The sequence below is a fragment of the Glandiceps talaboti genome, chromosome 9, assembly GCF_964340395.1.
Source record: "Glandiceps talaboti chromosome 9, keGlaTala1.1, whole genome shotgun sequence".
Lineage (NCBI taxonomy): Eukaryota > Metazoa > Hemichordata > Enteropneusta > Spengelidae > Glandiceps > Glandiceps talaboti.
The window spans coordinates 2586972-2608715 of NC_135557.1; the positions used below are offsets into that span (position 1 = coordinate 2586972).

General features: G+C 37.6%; 1 protein-coding gene across 1 annotated transcript in view; it reads right to left on the reverse strand.

The window, feature by feature from the left end:
- Window positions 1–8939: 8939 nt before the first annotated feature.
- The window catches only part of LOC144440431 (O-acyltransferase like protein-like), a 48113-nt gene continuing 35308 nt past the window's right edge, over window positions 8940–21744 (reverse strand). The window contains exons 12-14 of the mRNA XM_078129802.1: window positions 18122–18308; window positions 9561–9703; window positions 8940–9074 (exon numbers count right to left, since the gene is read on the reverse strand). Coding sequence (XP_077985928.1) covers window positions 8940–9074; window positions 9561–9703; window positions 18122–18308 — 465 coding nt within the window. The remainder of the gene's footprint in view (window positions 9075–9560; window positions 9704–18121; window positions 18309–21744) is intronic.

Consider the following 21744-nt stretch of genomic DNA (forward strand, 5'->3'; position numbering starts at 1 on the left):
CCACCCTGAGGTTGGATTATTTACTGAATACATTTATAAAATTTAAGTTCTGATTATGTGATGAGGCGGGTGACTGCCATGAGAATATGTTTGTAATTTGTATATGCCTTAATCTCTGTCCCCCTCTTTCTGTCTCTATCGCTAGTTCGTCTCTCTGTCTCTGTCTCTGTCCCTCTGTCTGTCTGTCTGTCTGTCTGTCTGTCTATCCGTCTGTCCGTCCATCTGCATGTTTGTCTGTCTGTGTACGTATGTATGTATGTATGTATGTATGTATGTATGTATGTATGTATGTATGTCGTTCGTCCGTCCGTCCGTCCGTCCGTCCGTCCGTCTGTCTGTCCGTCTGTCTGTCTGTCTGTCTGTCTGTCTGTCTGTCTGTCTGTCTGTCTCTGTCTGTCTCTGTCTGTCTGTCTGTCTGTCTGTCTGTCTGTCTGTCTGTATATCTCGATATCTCTCTCTATCTCGCTCTCTCAAAAGTGTGGAGTATTGTATAATAATTACACATATAAATATATGGGTTTATTTCGTTGGGGTGTATAAAACTTTATGACAGCGCAAAAGGGGGAGGGGTGCAAACATTTGTTTTGAAATGTTTTCGCCTCAGCCTTCACCCCCAGGACCGCGGTAAATTCTGCCTTGCAGTAGACCAACATACAACATGGAATTTTGATTTGGTTTACACACAAGGGATATGGGAACTTGCAAAACAAATTAAATTTATGAATGTATGTATGTATGTATGTATGTATGTATGCATGCATGCATGCATGCATGCATGCATGCATGTATGTATGTATGTATGTATGTATGTATGTATGTATGTGCATGTATGTATGTATGTATGTATGTATGTATGTATGTATGTATGTTTATGATTTCATTATTGAGTGAGTGAGTGAGTGAGTGAGTGAGTGAGTGAGTGAGTGAGTGAGTGAGAGATGTGATGTCACGAAGTACAAGTCACAATCTATTAATTTCATACTCCGTGTATTTCCTTGAGTAGCGATCCCTGCAGAACAGTTTACATTGTGTTTGCCAAACAATCCATAGTTCAATAGACCCTGATGAATGTCAGTTGGTAGTGTAGTTTAGTGTATCAATATTGAGACAACACTTGACCTCCATAGGCCGGTGACTGCATCTTGTTGTGAGTACATTCTTGTTTGTACAACGTAGAATGCTCCTGGGTGTGTACCCGGGTTGTGTATCTATCCTTAAAACATCAATGGTGTGTATGAAAGCCAACTGTAGCAAATATGGTAGTCACGTGATGGAGAACTTATTATGAAAACTTGTGCAAAACATTGATTCAAGCTTCGAGGTACCAGTGATGATTCCTGTCGTTGTTGCACGTTACACCACGTACGTTTTATTGTAATCTCAGTATGCTATAGCTATAGTGTAAATATGAGTTAGCTATTATACTGTTACCAGATGGGACTTGAAATTCTTCTGTAAATATGAGTTAGTTATTATACAGTTACCAGATGGGACTTGAAATTCTTCTGTAGATATGAGTTAGCTATTATACTGTTACCAGATGGGACTTGAAATTCTTCTGTAAATGTGAGTTAGCTATTATACTGTTACCAGATGGGACTTGAAATTCTTCTGTAAATATGAGTTAGTTATTATACAGTTACCAGATGGGACTTGAAATTCTTCTGTAGATATGAGTTAGTTATTATACTGTTACCAGATGGGACTTGGAATTCTTCTGTAAATATGAGTTAGCTATTATACTGTTACCAGATGGGACTTGAAATTCTTCTGTAAATGTGACAATAAAACTGTTCTTATCAAACGATCATGATGCAACCTAATGCAAGTCTCTGTAATTCCAACATGCTGTGCAAGGTGTCATTAATCCAATTCATTATTTACTTTCCCTGACATGTTTGTCACATTTTACTCTTGTAAATTCTTATCTGTCACAAACAGGTTGTATGAGTGCATACTACACACTTAAACGAACCCTGTACAATAATTTGGACAATTCCAGTGATAAACATCATAATGAAAGTAAAAATTACAAAATTCATACGTCAAATTGTTGCTTCACAGATTGCACGGTGAGGAATCAGATGTTAATGAATTTGATAGAATCATACATTCTGCAGTGTTTACTCTGTCATCCATGATACAATGGTTGTTGACAACCTGTGGTATTTCTTAATACATACTACAACAATGATGTATACTCACTTTATCGATCTGTAGAAAGTGTACACAATTGAATCATTGAAAGTGTTCCTTATTTATGAGAAATTACGTAATCGCTTTAGAATGTCAAGCATGTCCCTAAACCAACAACACAACAGGTGTACACATGTATAGTTGGCAGCTATGATTACATACATACATACATACATACATACATACATACATTACATACACACATACATACATACATACATACATACATACATACATACATACATACATGCATGCATGCATACATACATACATACATACATACATACATACATACATACATACATACATGCATACATACATGCATACATACCATCGAAAACCTGTGAAAAATACCAGACTTAGTTCAGCCTTGTATAAGATAAATGCTATATTTATCTATTAGAGATTTAATCAATTTGAAAACATGAATCTAGGAACACAGTAAAATCAAATGTGGTCGAGTTTTAACACGTAACAATCTTTCTGAGCGTGGTTCTACAACAAGCTACATGGTTCTCAGTGTGTATGGAGAACGTGACGCGTAATTTCAGATCAGCGAATGAGGAATGCATATTTGAATTGAATTATCTGCATATTTGAATTGAATCAATTGTGTGTGTACACAATAACAGCGTTATGTGTGCCCACAATCGTCATAAGTAACTGGGTATATGGATTAATTCATAAACTTATGTTCGGAATAGATCAATTCACTTTCGATGGCAGACAACAGCCACTTGGCAGGTACGCCCCAGAACACAATCCTATTGAGGAGGCTTTTAACAAATTGAAAACAATTTTATGCCAAGATTTCTACCACTCCATTATAAATGTGAGGCTATCACAACCATCACTGCTCATGATACGATTGAGTTTTACAGAAATACCAATTACCTTGTAATATAAGACGTGTACATGAACCCATGAATCAGTGGTGGACAATGGAAACTGGCCTTGAAGTTGCTGAAAAAAGTATACTTTTTATCACTACGAACTGACAAACATCGATACAAAAACAACACCGGGTTTGTCTGATGTAGGTTGACGCGACTCTCTGATCAGTTTGTTTATGTCTGTGAAAGTTAGTCATGATGCAACATAAAATTCAAGTGAACGCTTAGAGATTATTTTTGAATTTGGCGCTAAAAGCCGAATTCGATCATTAGTAGGCTTATGCAATATTTTAAATCAGTACATGTATTCTTTGACAGGTTATACTAGTACAATAAGTGCATTGGACATCATGTTATTACATGAAACTCGTCTCATTCCTCTGATTGCAAAGAGCAAGCAAATTTTTCTCAGCTATGCATGGCTACAACACGCAGCAAGATATTAAACTCACAACAGTACACTAGCAATATTCCAGTCTGCGCTGAATAACATCAGAGAACATGGGTTTTCCGGACAAATATTTATTCATTACTTTGAATATAGCTTAAAATTTGTTTTTAACACTAAATAAATAAATACGTCAATGTCTTTCGTGAACTAGAAGGTTCATGTACACAACTTATATTATAAGGTAATTGGTATTTCTGGCAAACTCAATCGTATCATGAGCAGTGATGGTTGTGATAGCCTCACATTTATAATGGGGTGGTAGAAATCTTGACATAAAATTGTTTTCAATTTGTTAAAAGCCTCCTCAATAGGATTGAGTTCTGGGGAGTACCTTGGTAAAAATACAAGTTCAATCCCAATGTCCTCAAGTCAAATTGGCCAAAAGTAGTTCACCTTCATAACGTGTATAGGTGCATTGTCAACTACAACTGTGTCGCCAGGTGCTAGGGCTGGTTGTCCGTCAACAGAACAAGCTTCAGCCCCCCCCCCCCCAAAAAAAAATAAATAAATAAAAAAAATAAATAAATAAATAGATAAATATCATAGATATCCATTAGTGTCACCTGGACCTCGAATAACATCACGTGACTGTACTTCAAGTCGTCAAATCCGGTTGTCACGTACTTTCCCAGTTCTACCTCCACGGTTCTACACAGTTCTACCTCCACGGTTCTACACAGTTCTACCTCCACGGTTCTACACAGTTCTACCTCCACGGTTCTACACAGTTCTACCTCCACGGTTCTACACAGTTCTACCTCCACGATTCTACACAGTTCTACCTCCACGGTTCTACACAGTTCTACCTCCACGGTTCTACACAGTTCTACCTCCACGGTTCTACACAGTTCTACCTCCACGGTTCTACACAGTTCTACGGGAAAAAAAAGCCTTAAGTGAAGACTATCGTCAACAAGTAGTTACGGATTGGAAGTTTGTGGATGCAACAAAACAACTGGAGTGTGTCTACTACTTAGTTTTTCAAAAGTGGCAGAGAAAATGTCTGTCCACGACACTACAGTAAAGAATGTGTGGACAAAATTTTGTGAAATTGGTGAATTGAGCAGTTGTCGTCGTGGCTGTCCGCCTCCAGAGATTTTAAATCAGCCAGACATCGATTTTGTAGAAGGTTTGAAAAGGGAAAAAAGGCCTTCTATATACAAAACTGCACGAGATCCATGATGAACTTTTTTTATGTATTTTGTTGTATTGTCCTGCTGTGGGGTCATGGTTGTTGGCGCCCCCCCCCCCTCCCATTACATTTCAAATTCAGAAGTACGTCCCTATCACTAAACCCGGAACCATGGATCGCGAAAAGTTCACGACAGGTTCCTGGTGAGTACACTTGTACGAAAATAATGAGATTCCAGTAATCCATGGGTGGGAAGAGACCAATAGTTCAATGCAGGATAAACAACTAAATTGTTTTAGTTAGGTTTCAGACCCCCACCCCCACCCCTTCTAACTAAATTGGCAAAATTGAAAATGTTTCAGACAGCACAATCGCTTTCAAATCGGTATGTAGTAGAATGTAGCGCGATGTATGTAAAGCCAATGTGTAGCAAGGAAAAATAGTTCTTTTGTTGACACTTTTACTGTACTTTAGTACCATGCATTTATTATAGCTAAAATTCTTCCGTTTCTCAATTTGACGACATTTTTTAAAGTAATATTTATATTTAGGGGTACAAAACATATCCATCAAATTGGTTTTGTAGGATGAGAACTAAAACGGTTCAAATCCCCCATCCCCACAACCCCCCACCCCCACAACCCCACCCCACGTGCACCTCAACTAAAGTAAAAGAATTTATATTTGCTTTATCCAACATTGAACTATTGATTTCGCCTCCTATGCAGTTAGAATTCACTGACTCAGATCTGATGCAAATAGTTTTGTTTGCGAAGTCCCTCAGTTTCATAATAGTCAACTAGCCAGCAAAGAGAAATGAAATACCAGTACATTAACATTTAAGCTACGGCAAGAGGATAGGCCAAGGGGTGTAGATATTTATGCTTTAAATTATCCTCTTATTATGCATCGATTATTGTGTACTCGTATGACTTTTGATTTTAACATGATGTGTAGAGTTTCAGTTCATCACTTTGGGAAAACAAAACAAAACAGCTTGGAAACATTGTATATATCTCAGACAACTGTAGACTATAGTGGTCTGAGTATATATCAACATCGTACTATTAACCTTCTACTGACTTATACTTTACACAGTAATTATACCGGGTAATATGCAAAGAGGATGGTCTGCAGGTTCCCTCTCCGATTCTTACCGTCGTTGGCGCTATAACGCTATCATACTCATGCACATATAATTTTGGCCAATGTATGCATTAACAGGGTTCAAAAGTTCAAAGGAGTGAAAATGAACAAATTTAAATAAGAGTAAAATACAGACTGTGAAAAAAGATATTAATTTAATTTAATTTTCACCTCATTTCTCTAACAATTCCGACGTGTTTCACACGTAATGCAATTTTTTACATTTTTTAAAAATGTTTTAATTTGTTTCCATAATTGCTTCAACCCAAAGACTAGATACTTGTCGATTGTACTACTTCTGTGATAGTTTGATGATATGTAATGGAAGTAAATGAAGATTGGTGTGAACAAGACGAACTTAAGTGTAATATGTAGACTCACAGACTGGTCTATGGTAGACTGTATTCAATTTACCGTAATATGTAGACTCACAGACTGGTCTGTGGTAGACTGTATTCAATTTACCGTATTATGTAGACTCACAGACTGGTCTGTGGTAGACTGTATTCAATTTACCGTAATATGTAGACTCACAGACTGGTCTATGGTAGACTGTATTCAATTTACCGTAATATGTAGACTCACAGACTGGTCTATGGTAGACTGTATTCAATTTACCGTAATATGTAGACTCACAGACTGGTCTATGGTAGACTGTATTCAATTTACCGTAATATGTAGACTCACAGACTGGTCTATGGTAGACTGTATTCAATTTACCGTAATATGTAGACTCACAGACTGGTCTGTGGTAGACTGTATTCAATTTACCGTATTATGTAGACTCACAGACTGGTCTGTGGTAGACTGTATTCAATTTACCGTATTATGTAGACTCACAGACTGGTCTGTGGTAGACTGTATTCAATTTACCGTAATATGTAGACTCACAGACTGGTCTGTGGTAGACTGTATTCAATTTACCGTAATATGTAGACTCACAGAATTACGAAGTGGACAAAATGGCAGATATTATATATTCGTGGTGAGGCATATGCGAATCATTTTAACATACCCATGCAGTATCAAGTGGTCCTATTGACTTTAACATCTACATACCACCTCCTCATCAAAGTGTAACTGATCCTTATATCCATCTGTACATATGTGAATAAAGTATCATACCGTAGTAACCATTCAAGTAGCACACTGTCTCGTGTGTCTGTCTATATCAACCCACTCACATAACTACATATACATCCATCAAAAAGACTTTATACCGGCGACGATGATGGCGTCGAATATTTACATCATCTTTCACTTTCATGAAGTCGTGTTCTTTGAGAACGTTGACTGGTGACCCAGTGTCGATGATAAAGTTCAAAGTTTTACCTATTGTTAATAGGAAGTGGTTTCTTGTTGTTTTGAATAAAATCAAGTCAAGTTTATGTCTGAAATCTATCTTTTACGATCAAATTAATCTAAATAGTTACACAATGGCTTCCACACACTAGCCTGTCCACAGTAAGATGACAATGACACTACAAAAGTAATTAGGCCCTAGTTACGTCATTGAGGAACAGAAAAGGATGTCTCCATTATCGTCACAAGACAGCTCCCTGTACTGTACTAATATATTCATGTCATTACTAAAGCAATCAGCATCATAGTAGGGATGATCACCATAGTATTGACTGAATACTTGTGTGCTCATAAAAATTATTTACTACATGTATATGTATTCATTTGTCATTATTTTTTTGTAGACTTATTTGTTTTGGTTGATTTATACAAATAACTGTTGTTTTGAACGACGCGCAAATTGACATGCAGTTCAGCCTATCGGCCCGCAGTTCAGCCTGTCGGTCCGCAAAATAATAACACTGGGTGGAAAGACGTGGTCAAATATGACTTTTCGTTTAGTGGATGTTCTAATCACGTGATGAAACTAATAAATATTTGCAGTCAATCACATTGTGATTTTCAACATTCCTTTATTAAACCAAAAATTTATTTTATTTATTTGGTATTGGTCGATAGTGAATTGTATTAAAGAATTCTCACTTGTTTTACATTTAACACACAGTGCTGTTACACTCACTTCGATATGGTAGCTTAAATCATTATTGATACAACTCTGATACAAACAAGAAAGCAAAATTCTATTATCGCTAAACCAAAGTATCTAGGCATTTAAGAATGTTTTACTAAAATATACAATTCTCAAATATATCATTTTCTAAATTTTACTGTTAGCTTATTGCATTCAACTATAATAAAATTTCTTGGCCTTTGATGGATTAGTTACCATACGACTGGTCTACGATTGAATATGTTACCATAGTTACAACCATTGGTCTACGATTGAATATGTTACCATAGTTAAAACCATGGAGCTATGGTTGAAGGTTATTACCACATTTACACCCATGGAGTGTAACTCATTGGTTGCAGGTGTTGTCATAGTTACAACCATGGTCTATGATTGCATTCTTGGATAACTTTGTTTAATACTCAATATAATCACGTGATTTTGAGAGCGTTATCATATTTTAAAATAGTGGAATACATGCACCATATTAAAACAATAACAACTAATTTACCACAAACAATATAAGTAAACAATGTTGTATGCATTGGTTATGATCTAGAACTCAACGTACACGGAGATAGTATGGGACATAATATATTGATATATTATATAATACTACACACAATGATATCATTGGAGTAAATTGTTGACGTCTGTAAAGGTCCTTTTCAATTCAACACCTATAAGATGGTTGTGGAGAAAGATCTCTTCGTTACAAGCTACCAATGTCATGTACAGAGTCAATATAAGTAAGAAATAAAAAAATGCATTGTTTGTACCCTTCAAAAATAGAATAAAAATACAATTTTAGGTATAATTGTAGATTGAGTACAAATTTGGACGAATTCAACTAACTACTAATATACAACTCACTTCAATAGAGAACACTTACAACAAGACATCACACAATATCAGTATAGAATATCTATAAGGGAGCGATGACGTCAGAAAATGACAATGAATGTGTGATAGTGACAATTTATGATGTCTCATAAAAGATTACAATGGAGGTGTGATGACGTCACATTCAAGACTATGATGGAGATGTGATGAGAACAAGGTATGACGTCATATTTTTAAACTGCATGCTTAGCCACTGGTTTCGTCTCGTAGGTCTCGACCAAACATGAGCCGTTCAAGTTTCATGAATGGCCGCTCTATTATGAGGCAAAGCCAGAACGCCATGAAGAAACCAAAGATCAAGTGACCTACAAACAGATATAGCTGAAAGATAAAACAATTGATAAATTACAATTAAAACAAAGCATGATGGGAAACTATCTGTTCTACTAAACTGGTAGGAATGTCTGTCTTCATGGAATCATGTAAATGTTAATGTTTTGTTGAAAGAATTCGAAGTTGTTTAAACTGAAAGGTTTTTTATTTATAATGCATACTATGCTATGTGAGGACTACTATGTATGTATGTATGTATGTATGTATGTATGTATATATGTATGTATGTATGTGTATGTATGTATGTATGTATGTATGTAATGTACTAAATACAATATTTACATCACTGAGTTGCCATTTGACACAATCATGCTGACTCTATTAATGGAGATGCAGTTAGTCGTATTTTTTTTAAAAAAGTATAAACATGTAAGTGTATATTATGAGGTAGTATCCAGGTAGTATACTGAGTCACTAGTCTTATACTATTAACCCACTTTTCAAATTATAAACTAAAAATAGATTATTACTTACAAAGTTAATATCAACCACGAAAATTTGGTTTTCACTCCCCAGTAGGAATTTGATCATTAATATAGGATGGATCAAATACAGACAATAAACCAATCTACTTATTGGAATGAAGAATTTCCATGACAAAAACTTATTTACGGCACCTGTAGAATACAAATATACAACGATGGCATCATTAGAAGTTACCATGACAACACAATACAACACATATAGTTGATTTGTTAGTTACAGTACGTACGCCTATTGGTTTAAATCTGACAGTAGTCCCATCTACACGTAGGTCATCTTACCTGAGTCAGTCCCAAGTCTTACCTGAGTCAGTCCCAAGTCTTACCTGAGTCAGTCCCAAGTCTTACCTGAGGCAGTCCCAAGTCTTACCTGGGGCAGTCCCAAGTCTTACCTGAGGCAGTCCCAAGTCCAGGTAAGACAGGATGGATTTGTGTCTAGGAAGGTTAGGGCGTAGATGTCGTGCAATCGCTCCTCAAAATATTCGCTGTGCGAGGGGGGGGGGCAAATTCTTATGGACTGAAAGGGGGGGGGGGGAGGGGCACGAAATATTTTGAACCAAATTAAACCTCAGGAGCGATCATTTACCGAATACATTTGAAAATTCCTTGCGGTTTTCAGTGCTAAGGTGGGTGACTGCCTAAACCTCTCCCCTCTGTCTGTCTGCCTGTTTGCCTTTCTGTGTGTGTATGTCTGTCTATCTGTCTATGTCTCTCTGTCTGTCCCGCCCACAATTTTCAAATATGCTATGACTTTCAATAATGTGTATGGTTTTGAAATTTTATGCCACTAAATGGACCCTTACATGTCCTTATTTTTAAACAAGTGCTTACCGTGGAAGTGGGACACCCCTTCCCACCTAGCTATAATGGGGATGCTGTTTCTGCCCCAAATCAAGATTGAAAGAGAAAACCCTGCTGGCTAAGTATTTCCAAGTATAGGCTATAGGCCAATGTGAGACCTTTCTTCCAAAGCCCACATTTATTCGTAAACCAAATCTCTTATTGTTATGTATGAATTTCAACGCTATCGATTGCCACTGTTATTTTAATGTAGTGTACCATCGGCCAGTACATAACGTAGGTACAGGCCAGGTAAAGGCTAGATAAGGTCAAGCCAGGCCATGTCAGGTATCGACTGAATATTTTTTTATTCACATTCAGATCCAAGACGTGAATCCATCATTATATTTGGTGTAGATTTTTAATTAGTTGTCAGGTTATTCTTTTCAGCAATTTGTATCTTTGTTTTGAAAATCGCCACGCAATTAGTGTCTTTTATTCTAGGAATTACATTTTTCACTTAGATTTCATACTCGTTCTTGTACGTACTGGGTGCATTTAAGAGTAAAAACATTTTGCCAACTGCAGAATGTTCCACATGAAAAACAAAAAAGATTGCAGACACTCGTTATGTAGTAGCATTAGTAGTAGTCGCATTTCGTGCAGTTTCAGTATTCATTGATAACACAGGACGATTTGCACAACTAAAATATACAATTGTAATATGTTAGGACAAGAATGAATGAAGATGGCTGACTAAATGAAGTGACAATTGCTCGTTCGAACAAAATGTCTTGGGATATTAGTCTTAGTGCGTCATCCCCGATGATAAATAATGATCTATCAGGTGACTGTTACACGACTAGAAATCTGTCACCCTAACTCAGAGGGTAAACGTTTGGCAGTTTGCAAATATTGATAAAAACATCGTGAAAAATAATGCCCTCCGTTCATCCCAATTTTTTGTTGAGATGTCATGTTTACATAAACGCGTTCCAGATGAAAAGGTCAAAGGTTATTCAGTCGGCGATATAACATGTAAAGTAATAGTCATTGCAATTTTAACAATTGAAACATAGTGTGTATTAATAAGAATATTTCAACGTTAGCCTTATATTCAATCTGTTTTATAGGAATATTCAAATTACGCTTTAATATAAATATTGATACATATACATAGTCTTGGTTACCCAGACTCTTGTATGGCAAGAGTCTAGGTAACCGCGCCTAACATATGTACGTTGCATCAAAGGTCAATGAAAGTTGGCACAAAAAGTCAGGTCAGGTGATGGGTACATTCTTTGCTTTGTAATTGTGGATTCCCATCATTGGGTGTGCATCTACCATTGATACTCACTTCTTTTGTATGCAATGTAACAAATAGGTTTTGATTTCTACTTGTCTACTACACACTCTATGACACATCTAAAGGCGCATGCTTCATGTGAGCAGTAATTAAAATTGGTAATTAATGGCTTTCAAGAGAGATATCGTATGAGCGGTTCTCAGTATTTATAGACGTTTTCAACAAAATGTGAACATATTCGAATATTTACATTGTTGAATTAGCATTTACAAAAGAGAAGGTGAAATTTGCCATGAAAACCAATAAATGTTGCAAATAAAAATAGATGCCGAATCTTTGGATCCGAAAGTGAATGTGAATATAAAAAATCAGTCTATACCTGACCTAGCCTGGCCTGGTCTGTACCTGTGTTTTGTACCGACCGAGTGTATAATACAAATGTACATCCTCTAAAATGGGGAAGATGGGGGGGGGGGGTGGAGTTGTATATACACTATTTTAAAGTATGTGTAGCCTGTGGGGGAAGCGCTACGTTTGGTTAGTGGGGGCATGGTTTTTTTGAGAGTGCGAAGGTGAGGGGATTACCAAAAAGAATTTGACCAAAATAGTTTCTCCCCAGCCCCCCCGCAGTAAATTCTCACCGCATCCTAGTATCTCATTTCCTCTTTACGACAATAGTATCTCATATACACTCCATTATCGTAAACCTGTCCTCTTTACGACAATAGTATCTCACATACACTCCATTGTCATAAACCTGTCCTCTTTACGACAATAGTATCTCACATACACTCCATTATCGTAAACCTGTCCTCTTTACGACAATAGTATCTCACATACACTCCATTATCGTAAACCTGTCCCCTTTACCACAATAGTATCTCACATACACTCCATTGTCGTAAACCTGTCCCCTTTACCACAATAGTATCTCACATACACTCCATTGTCGTAAACCTGTCCTCTTTACGACAATAGTATCTCACATACACTCCATTGTCGTAAACCTGTCCTCTTTACAACAATAGTATCTCATATACACTCCATTGTCGTAAACCTGTCCTCTTTACGACAATAGTATCTCATATACACTCCATTGTCGTAAACCTGTCCTCTTTACAACAATAGTATCTCATATACACTCCATTGTCATAAACCTGTCCTCTTTACGACAATAGTATCTCATATACACTCCATTGTCGTAAACCTGTCCTCTTTACGACAATAGTATCTCACATACACTCCATTATCATAAACCTCTCCTCTTTACGACAATAGTATCTCACATACACTCCATTGTCGTAAACCTGTTCTCTTTACGACAATAGTATCTCACATACACTCCATTATCGTAAACCTGTCCTCTTTACGACAATAGTATCTCACATACACTCCATTGTCGTAAACCTGTCCTCTTTACGACAATAGTATCTCACATACACTCCATTATCGTAAACCTGTCCTCTTTACGACAATAGTATCTCACATACACTCCATTGTCGTAAACCTGTCCTCTTTACGACAATAGTATCTCACATACACTCCATTATCGTAAACCTGTCCTCTTTACGACAATAGTATCTCACATACACTCCATTATCGTAAACCTGTCCTCTTTACGACAATAGTATCTCACATACACTCCATTGTCGTAAACCTGTCCTCTTTACGACAATAGTATCTCACATACACTCCATTGTCGTAAACCTGTCCCCTTTACCACAATAGTATCTCACATACACTCCATTGTCGTAAACCTGTCCTCTTTACGACAATAGTATCTCACATACACTCCATTGTCGTAAACCTGTCCTCTTTACGACAATAGTATCTCACATACACTCCATTGTCGTAAACCTGTCCTTTTTACGACAATAGTATCTCACATACACTCCATTATCGTAAACCTGTCCTCTTTACGACAATAGTATCTCATATACACTCCATTATCGTAAACCTGTCCTCTTTACGACAATAGTATATCACATACACTCCATTGTCGTAAACCTGTCCTCTTTACGACAATAGTATCTCACATACACTCCATTGTCGTAAACCTGTCCTCTTTACGACAATAGTATCTCACATACACTCCATTATCATAAACCTGTCCTCTTTACGACAATAGTATCTCATATACACTCCATTGTTGTACACCTGTCCTCTTTACGACAATAGTATCTCATATACACTCCATTGTCGTAAACCTGTCCTCTTTACGACAAAAGTATCTCACATACACTCCATTATCGTAAACCTGTCCTCTTTACGACAATAGTATCTCACATACACTCCATTGTCATAAACCTGTCCTCTTTACGACAATAGTATCTCACATACACTCCATTATCGTAAACCTGTCCTCTTTACGACAATAGTATCTCACATACACTCCATTGTCGTAAACCTGTCCTCTTTACGACAATAGTATCTCACATACACTCCATTATCGTAAACCTGTCCCCTTTACCACAATAGTATCTCACATACACTCCATTGTCGTAAACCTGTCCTCTTTACGACAATAGTATCTCACATACACTCCATTGTCGTAAACCTGTCCTCTTTACAACAATAGTATCTCATATACACTCCATTGTCGTAAACCTGTCCTCTTTACGACAATAGTATCTCATATACACTCCATTGTCGTAAACCTGTCCTCTTTACAACAATACCATCTCATATACACTCCATTGTCATAAACCTGTCCTCTTTACGACAATAGTATCTCATATACACTCCATTGTCGTAAACCTGTCCTCTTTACGACAATAGTATCTCACATACACTCCATTATCATAAACCTCTCCTCTTTACGACAATAGTATATCACATACACTCCATTATCGTAAACCTGTCCTCTTTACGACAATAGTATCTCACATACACTCCATTGTCGTAAACCTGTCCTCTTTACGACAATAGTATCTCACATACACTCCATTGTCGTAAACCTGCCCTCTTTATGACAATAGTATCTCACATACACTCCATTGTCGTAAACCTGTCCTCTTTACGACAATAGTATCTCACATACACTCCATTATCGTAAACCTGTCCTCTTTACGACAATAGTATCTCATATACACTCCATTATCGTAAACCTGTCCTCTTTACGACAATAGTATCTCATATACACTCCATTATCGTAAACCTGTCCTCTTTACGACAATAGTATATCACATACACTCCATTATCGTAAACCTGTCCTCTTTACGACAATAGTATATCACATACACTCCATTGTCGTAAACCTGTCCTCTTTACGACAATAGTATCTCATATACACTCCATTGTCGTAAACCTGTCCTCTTTACGACAATAGTATCTCACATACACTCCATTGTCGTAAACCTGTCCTCTTTACGACAATAGTATCTCACATACACTCCATTATCATAAACCTGTCCTTTTTACGACAATAGTATCTCACATACACTCCATTATCGTAAACCTGTCCTCTTTACGACAATAGTATCTCATATACACTCCATTATCGTAAACCTGTCCTCTTTACGACAATAGTATATCACATACACTCCATTGTCGTAAACCTGTCCTCTTTACGACAATAGTATCTCACATACACTCCATTGTCGTAAACCTGTCCTCTTTACGACAATAGTATCTCACATACACTCCATTATCATAAACCTGTCCTCTTTACGACAATAGTATCTCATATACACTCCATTGTCGTAAACCTGTCCTCTTTACGACAATAGTATCTCACATACACTCCATTGTCATAAACCTGTCCTCTTTACGACAATAGTATCTCACATACACTCCATTATAGTAAACCTGTCCTCTTTACGACAATAGTATCTCATATACACTCCATTGTCGTAAACCTGTCCTCTTTACGACAATAGTATCTCACATACACTCCATTGTCGTAAACCTGTCCTCTTTACGACAATAGTATCTCACATACACTCCATTGTCGTAAACCTGTCCTCTTTACGACAATAGTATCTCACATACACTCCATTGTCGTAAACCTGTCCTCTTTACGACAATAGTATCTCACATACACTCCATTGTCGTAAACCTGTCCTCTTTACAACAATAGTATCTCATATACACTCCATTGTCGTAAACCTGTCCTCTTTACGACAATAGTATCTCATATACACTCCATTGTCGTAAACCTGTCCTCTTTACGACAATAGTATCTCATATACACTCCATTATCGTAAACCTGTCCTCTTTACGACAATAGTATCTCACATACACTCCATTGTCGTAAACCTGTCCTCTTTACAACAATAGTATCTCACATACACTCCATTGTCGTAAACCTGTCCTCTTTACAACAATAGTATCTCATATACACTCCATTGTCGTAAACCTGTCCTCTTTACGACAATAGTATCTCATATACACTCCATTGTCGTAAACCTGTCCTCTTTACAACAATAGTATCTCATATACACTCCATTGTCATAAACCTGTCCTCTTTACGACAATAGTATCTCATATACACTCCATTGTCGTAAACCTGTCCTCTTTACGACAATAGTATCTCACATACACCCCATTATCATAAACCTCTCCTCTTTACGACAATAGTATCTCACATACACTCCATTGTCGTAAACCTGTCCTCTTTACGACAATAGTATCTCACATACACTCCATTATCGTAAACCTGTCCCCTTTACCACAATAGTATCTCACATACACTCCATTGTCGTAAACCTGTCCCCTTTACCACAATAGTATCTCATATACACTCCATTGTCATAAACCTGTCCTCTTTACGACAATAGTATCTCACATACACTCCATTATCGTAAACCTGTCCTCTTTACGACAATAGTATCTCATATACACTCCATTATCGTAAACCTTTCCTCTTTACGACAATAGTATCTCACATACACTCCATTGTCGTAAACCTGTCCTCTTTACGACAATAGTATCTCATATACACTCCATTGTCGTAAACCTGTCCTCTTTACAACAATAGTATCTCATATACACTCCATTGTCGTAAACCTGTCCTCTTTACGACAATAGTATCTCATATACACTCCATTGTCGTAAACCTGTCCTCTTTACAACAATAGTATCTCATATACACTCCATTGTCATAAACCTGTCCTCTTTACGACAATAGTATCTCATATACACTCCATTGTCGTAAACCTGTCCTCTTTACGACAATAGTATCTCACATACACCCCATTATCATAAACCTCTCCTCTTTACGACAATAGTATCTCACATACACTCCATTGTCGTAAACCTGTCCTCTTTACGACAATAGTATCTCACATACACTCCATTGTCGTAAACCTGTCCTCTTTACGACAATAGTATCTCACATACACTCCATTATCGTAAACCTGTCCTCTTTACGACAATAGTATCTCACATACACTCCATTATCGTAAACCTGTCCTCTTTACGACAATAGTATCTCACATACACTCCATTGTCGTAAACCTGTCCTCTTTACGACAATAGTATCTCACATACACTCCATTGTCGTAAACCTGCCCTCTTTACGACAATAGTATCTCACATACACTCCATTGTCGTAAACCTGTCCTCTTTACGACAATAGTATCTCACATACACTCCATTGTCGTAAACCTGTCCTCTTTACGACAATAGTATCTCACATACACTCCATTGTCGTAAACCTGTCCTCTTTACGACAATAGTATCTCACATACACTCCATTGTCGTAAACCTGTCCTCTTTACGACAATAGTATCTCATATACACTCCATTGTCATAAACCTGTCCTCTTTACGACAATAGTATCTCACATACACTCCATTGTCATAAACCTGTCCTCTTTACGACAATAGTATCTCACATACACTCCATTGTCGTAAACCTGTCCTCTTTACGACAATAGTATCTTACATACACTCCATTGTCGTAAACCTGTCCTCTTTACGACAATAGTATCTCACATACACTCCATTGTCGTAAACCTGTCCTCTTTACGACAATAGTATCTCATATACACTCCATTGTCATAAACCTGTCCTCTTTACGACAATAGTATCTCACATACACTCCATTATCGTAAACCTGTCCTCTTTACGACAATAGTATCTCACATACACTCCATTGTCGTAAACCTGTCCTCTTTACGACAATAGTATCTCATATACACTCCATTGTCGTAAACCTGTCCTCTTTACATGTACAGTTATCAAACAGTTTTCTATGCGTCAGTGGAAAAAATAAGCTCTGGTATGTGAGGGAGTTTTGTTTTACTAGTAGTACAATATCAACAAGACCAATAATTACAATACATTACTCGTTGTAAATCTAGATTTTATGAGTCATTACGTCACCACTCTCTCCTAGTCTCCTAGTCTCCTCGAGTACAATTGTTTGTCAACATTCAAGTAATTTTCATACATAAACTATCGACTGTACACAACATGTTCATGACACTTGTATTCAGGGAGAACATAACTTATTTTATCACTTACCTCCGTAACCATGGATACATGCAAAGAGGCACCAGGCCACGGCAAGTGAAAAGAGCAGACGGCTGAAAGTGTGCCAGCATATGGAAGCTGCTTGAGACCAGGGATCGCCGTTAAGAGCCCAATATTTACCATAGACGGTAAAGAATCCAAAAACAAAAGACACTATCCAACCGCAGGCTAACACCCACTAAAAATAAACACATAATGACATCACAGATTAACTCACAGTATAATGACGTCATAGACTAATTCACACTAAAATGACATCACAGATTAACTCACAGTATAATGACGTCATAGACTAATTCACACTATAATGACGTCATAGACAAATTCACACTATAATGACGTCATAGACTAATTCACACTAAAATGACATCACAGATTAACTCACAGTATGATGACGTCATAGACTAATTCACACTAAAATGACATCACAGATTAACTCACAGTATAATGACATCATAGACTAATTCACACTAATTCACAGACCATATCTCCCCAGTTCTCAAGGATCTACATTGGCTACCAGTCTACTACAGAATACACTACAAAATACTCTTGATGACCTACAAAGTTCTCAACAATGCTGCACCTAGTTACATATCGGACCTGATCAGTTTTAAACATGTTCCATCTGTACTTCGCAACAAAGGTCTATGACACATTCCACCATGCAAACTTAAATCCTATGGTGAACGTGCTTTTTCACGTGCAGCCCCGCAATTATGGAACAGTCTTCCGGCTGTTCTGCGTCAATCACCAACTCTGGACAAGTTCAACAAAAGACATTAAGACTCATCTTTTTATGAGAGCATTTTGATAAGAACTCTTTTTAGTGTCCTGTAAAGTGCCTTTGAACATTCTAAGTAATGGATTCAGGCGCTATATAAATTGTTTGATTGATTGATTGATCGATTGACACTATAATCACATCACAGACTAACAGTATAATGACGTCATAGACTAACTCACACTATCATGACGTCATAGACTAATTCACAGTATAATGACATCACAGACTAATTCACACTAAAATGACATCACAGACTAATTCACAGTATAATGACATCATAGACTAATTCACAGTATAATGACGTCATAGACTAATTCACACTATAATGACATCACAGACTAATTCACACTATAATGACGTCATAGACTAATTCACACTAAAATGACATCACAGACTAATTCACAGTATAATGATACCATAGACTAACTCACACTATAATGACGTCATAGACTAATTCACACTATAATGACGTCATAGACTAATTCACAGTATAATGACGTCATAGACTAATTCACACTATAATGACATCACAGACGAATTCACACTAAAATGACATCACAGACTAATTCACACTAAAATGACATCATAGATTAACTCACACTATAATGACGTCATAGACTAATTCACACTATAATGACGTCATAGACTAATTCACACAAAAACGATGTCATAGACTAACTCACACTATAATGACGTCATAGACTAATTCACACTATAATGACGTCATAGACTAATTCACACTAAAATAATGTCATAGACTAATTCACAGTATAATGAAGTCATAGACTAATTCACAGTATAATGACGTCATAGAATAATTCACACTAAAATGACATCATAGACTAATTCACAGTATAATGACATCATAGACTAATTCACAGTATAGTGACATCACAGACTAATTTACACTAAAATGACGTCATAGACTAATTCACACTATAATGACGTCATAGACTAATTCACAGTATAATGACGTCATAGACTAATTCACACTATAATGACGTCATAGACTATTTCACAGTATAATGACATCATAGATTCACTCACAATCCATTGATTTTGACATTACCTAACATCTACTTCAACCAAATATGGCTGTTTAATCTATGGGTTTCATTTTTTGACATAATTTTAATATCTATGCTATGTGTGCCGGGAAAGATGTCCACTAGTTCTACATAGTGTAAAGTACAATGACCATTCGGTATACTGGTATATAACATGGCTCATGCAAGGTTGCTGAATAGAGCTGTTCACAGTTATTCCAATTTGCATTACTAGCTGGGGTACATTTAACTACTGAACTAGCTGGCATACAGTTAGCTACTGAACTAGCTGGCGTACAGTTAGCTACTGAACTAGCTGGTGTACAGTTAGCTACTGAACTAGCTGGCGTACAGTTAGCTACTGAACTAGCCGGTGTACAGTTAGCTACTGAACTAGCTGACACACAGTTAGCTACCGAACTAGCCGGCGTACACTTAGCTACTGAACTAGCCGGCGTACAGTTAGCTACTGAACTAGCTGGCATACAGTTAGCTACTCAACTAGCCGGTGTACAGTTAGCTACTGAACTAGCTGGTGTACAGTTAGCTACTCAACTAGCTGGCGTACAGTTAGCTACTCAACTAGCTGGCGTACAGTTAGCTAAGCAACTAGCCGGTGTACATTTAGTTACTCAACTAGCCGGCATACATTTAGCTATGAACTAGCCGGCATACATTTAGCTACTGAACTCTCCGGCATACAGTTAGCTACTGAACTAGCTGGCATACAGTTAGCTACTGAACTAGCCGGCATACAGTTAGCTACCGAACTAGCCGGCGTACATTTAGCTACTCAACTAGCCGGCATATATTTAGCTACTCAACTAGCCGGCATACAGTTAGCTACTGAATTAGCCGGCATACAGTTAGCTACTGAACTAGCCGGCATACACTTAGCTACTGAACTAGCCGGCATACAGTTAGCTACTGAACTAGCCGGCATACAGTTAGCTACTGAACTAGCCGGCATACAGTTAGCTACTGAACTAGCCGGCATATATTTAGCTACTGAACTAGCCGGCATACAGTTAGCTACTGAACTAGCTGGTGTACAGTTAGCTACTGAACTGGCTGGCGTACAGTTAGCTACTCAACTAGCTGGCATACAGTTAGCTACTGAACTAGCCGGCATACAGTTAGCTACTGAACTAGCCGGCATACAGTTAGCTACTGAACTAGCTGGTGTACAGTTAGCTACTGAACTGGCTGGCATACAGTTAGCTACTGAACTAGCCGGCATACATTTAGCTACTGAACTAGCCGGCATACAGTTAGCTACTGAACTGGCTGTCGTACAGTTAGCTACTCAACTAGCTGGCATACAGTTAGCTACTGAACTAGCCGGCATACAGTTAGCTACTGAACTACCTGGTGTACAGTTAGCTACTGAACTAGCCGGCGTACAGTTAGCTACTCAACTAGCTGGCATACAGTTAGCTACTGAACTAGCCGGCGTACAGTTAGCTACTGAACTAACTGGCGTACAGTTAGCTACTCAACTAGCCGGCGTACAGTTAGCTACTGAACTAGCTGGCATACAGTTAGCTACTCAACTAGCCGGCATATAGTTAGCTACTGAACTAGCCGGCGTACAGTTAGCTACTGAACTAGCCGGCGTACAGTTAGCTACTGAACTAGCTGGCGTAGTTAGCTAAGCAACTAGCCAGTGTACAGTTAGATACTCAACTAGCTGGCGTGCATTCAGCTACTGAACTAGCCGGCTTACAGTTCGCTACTGAACTAGCCAGTGTACCGTTAGCTACTGAACTAGCCGGCATACA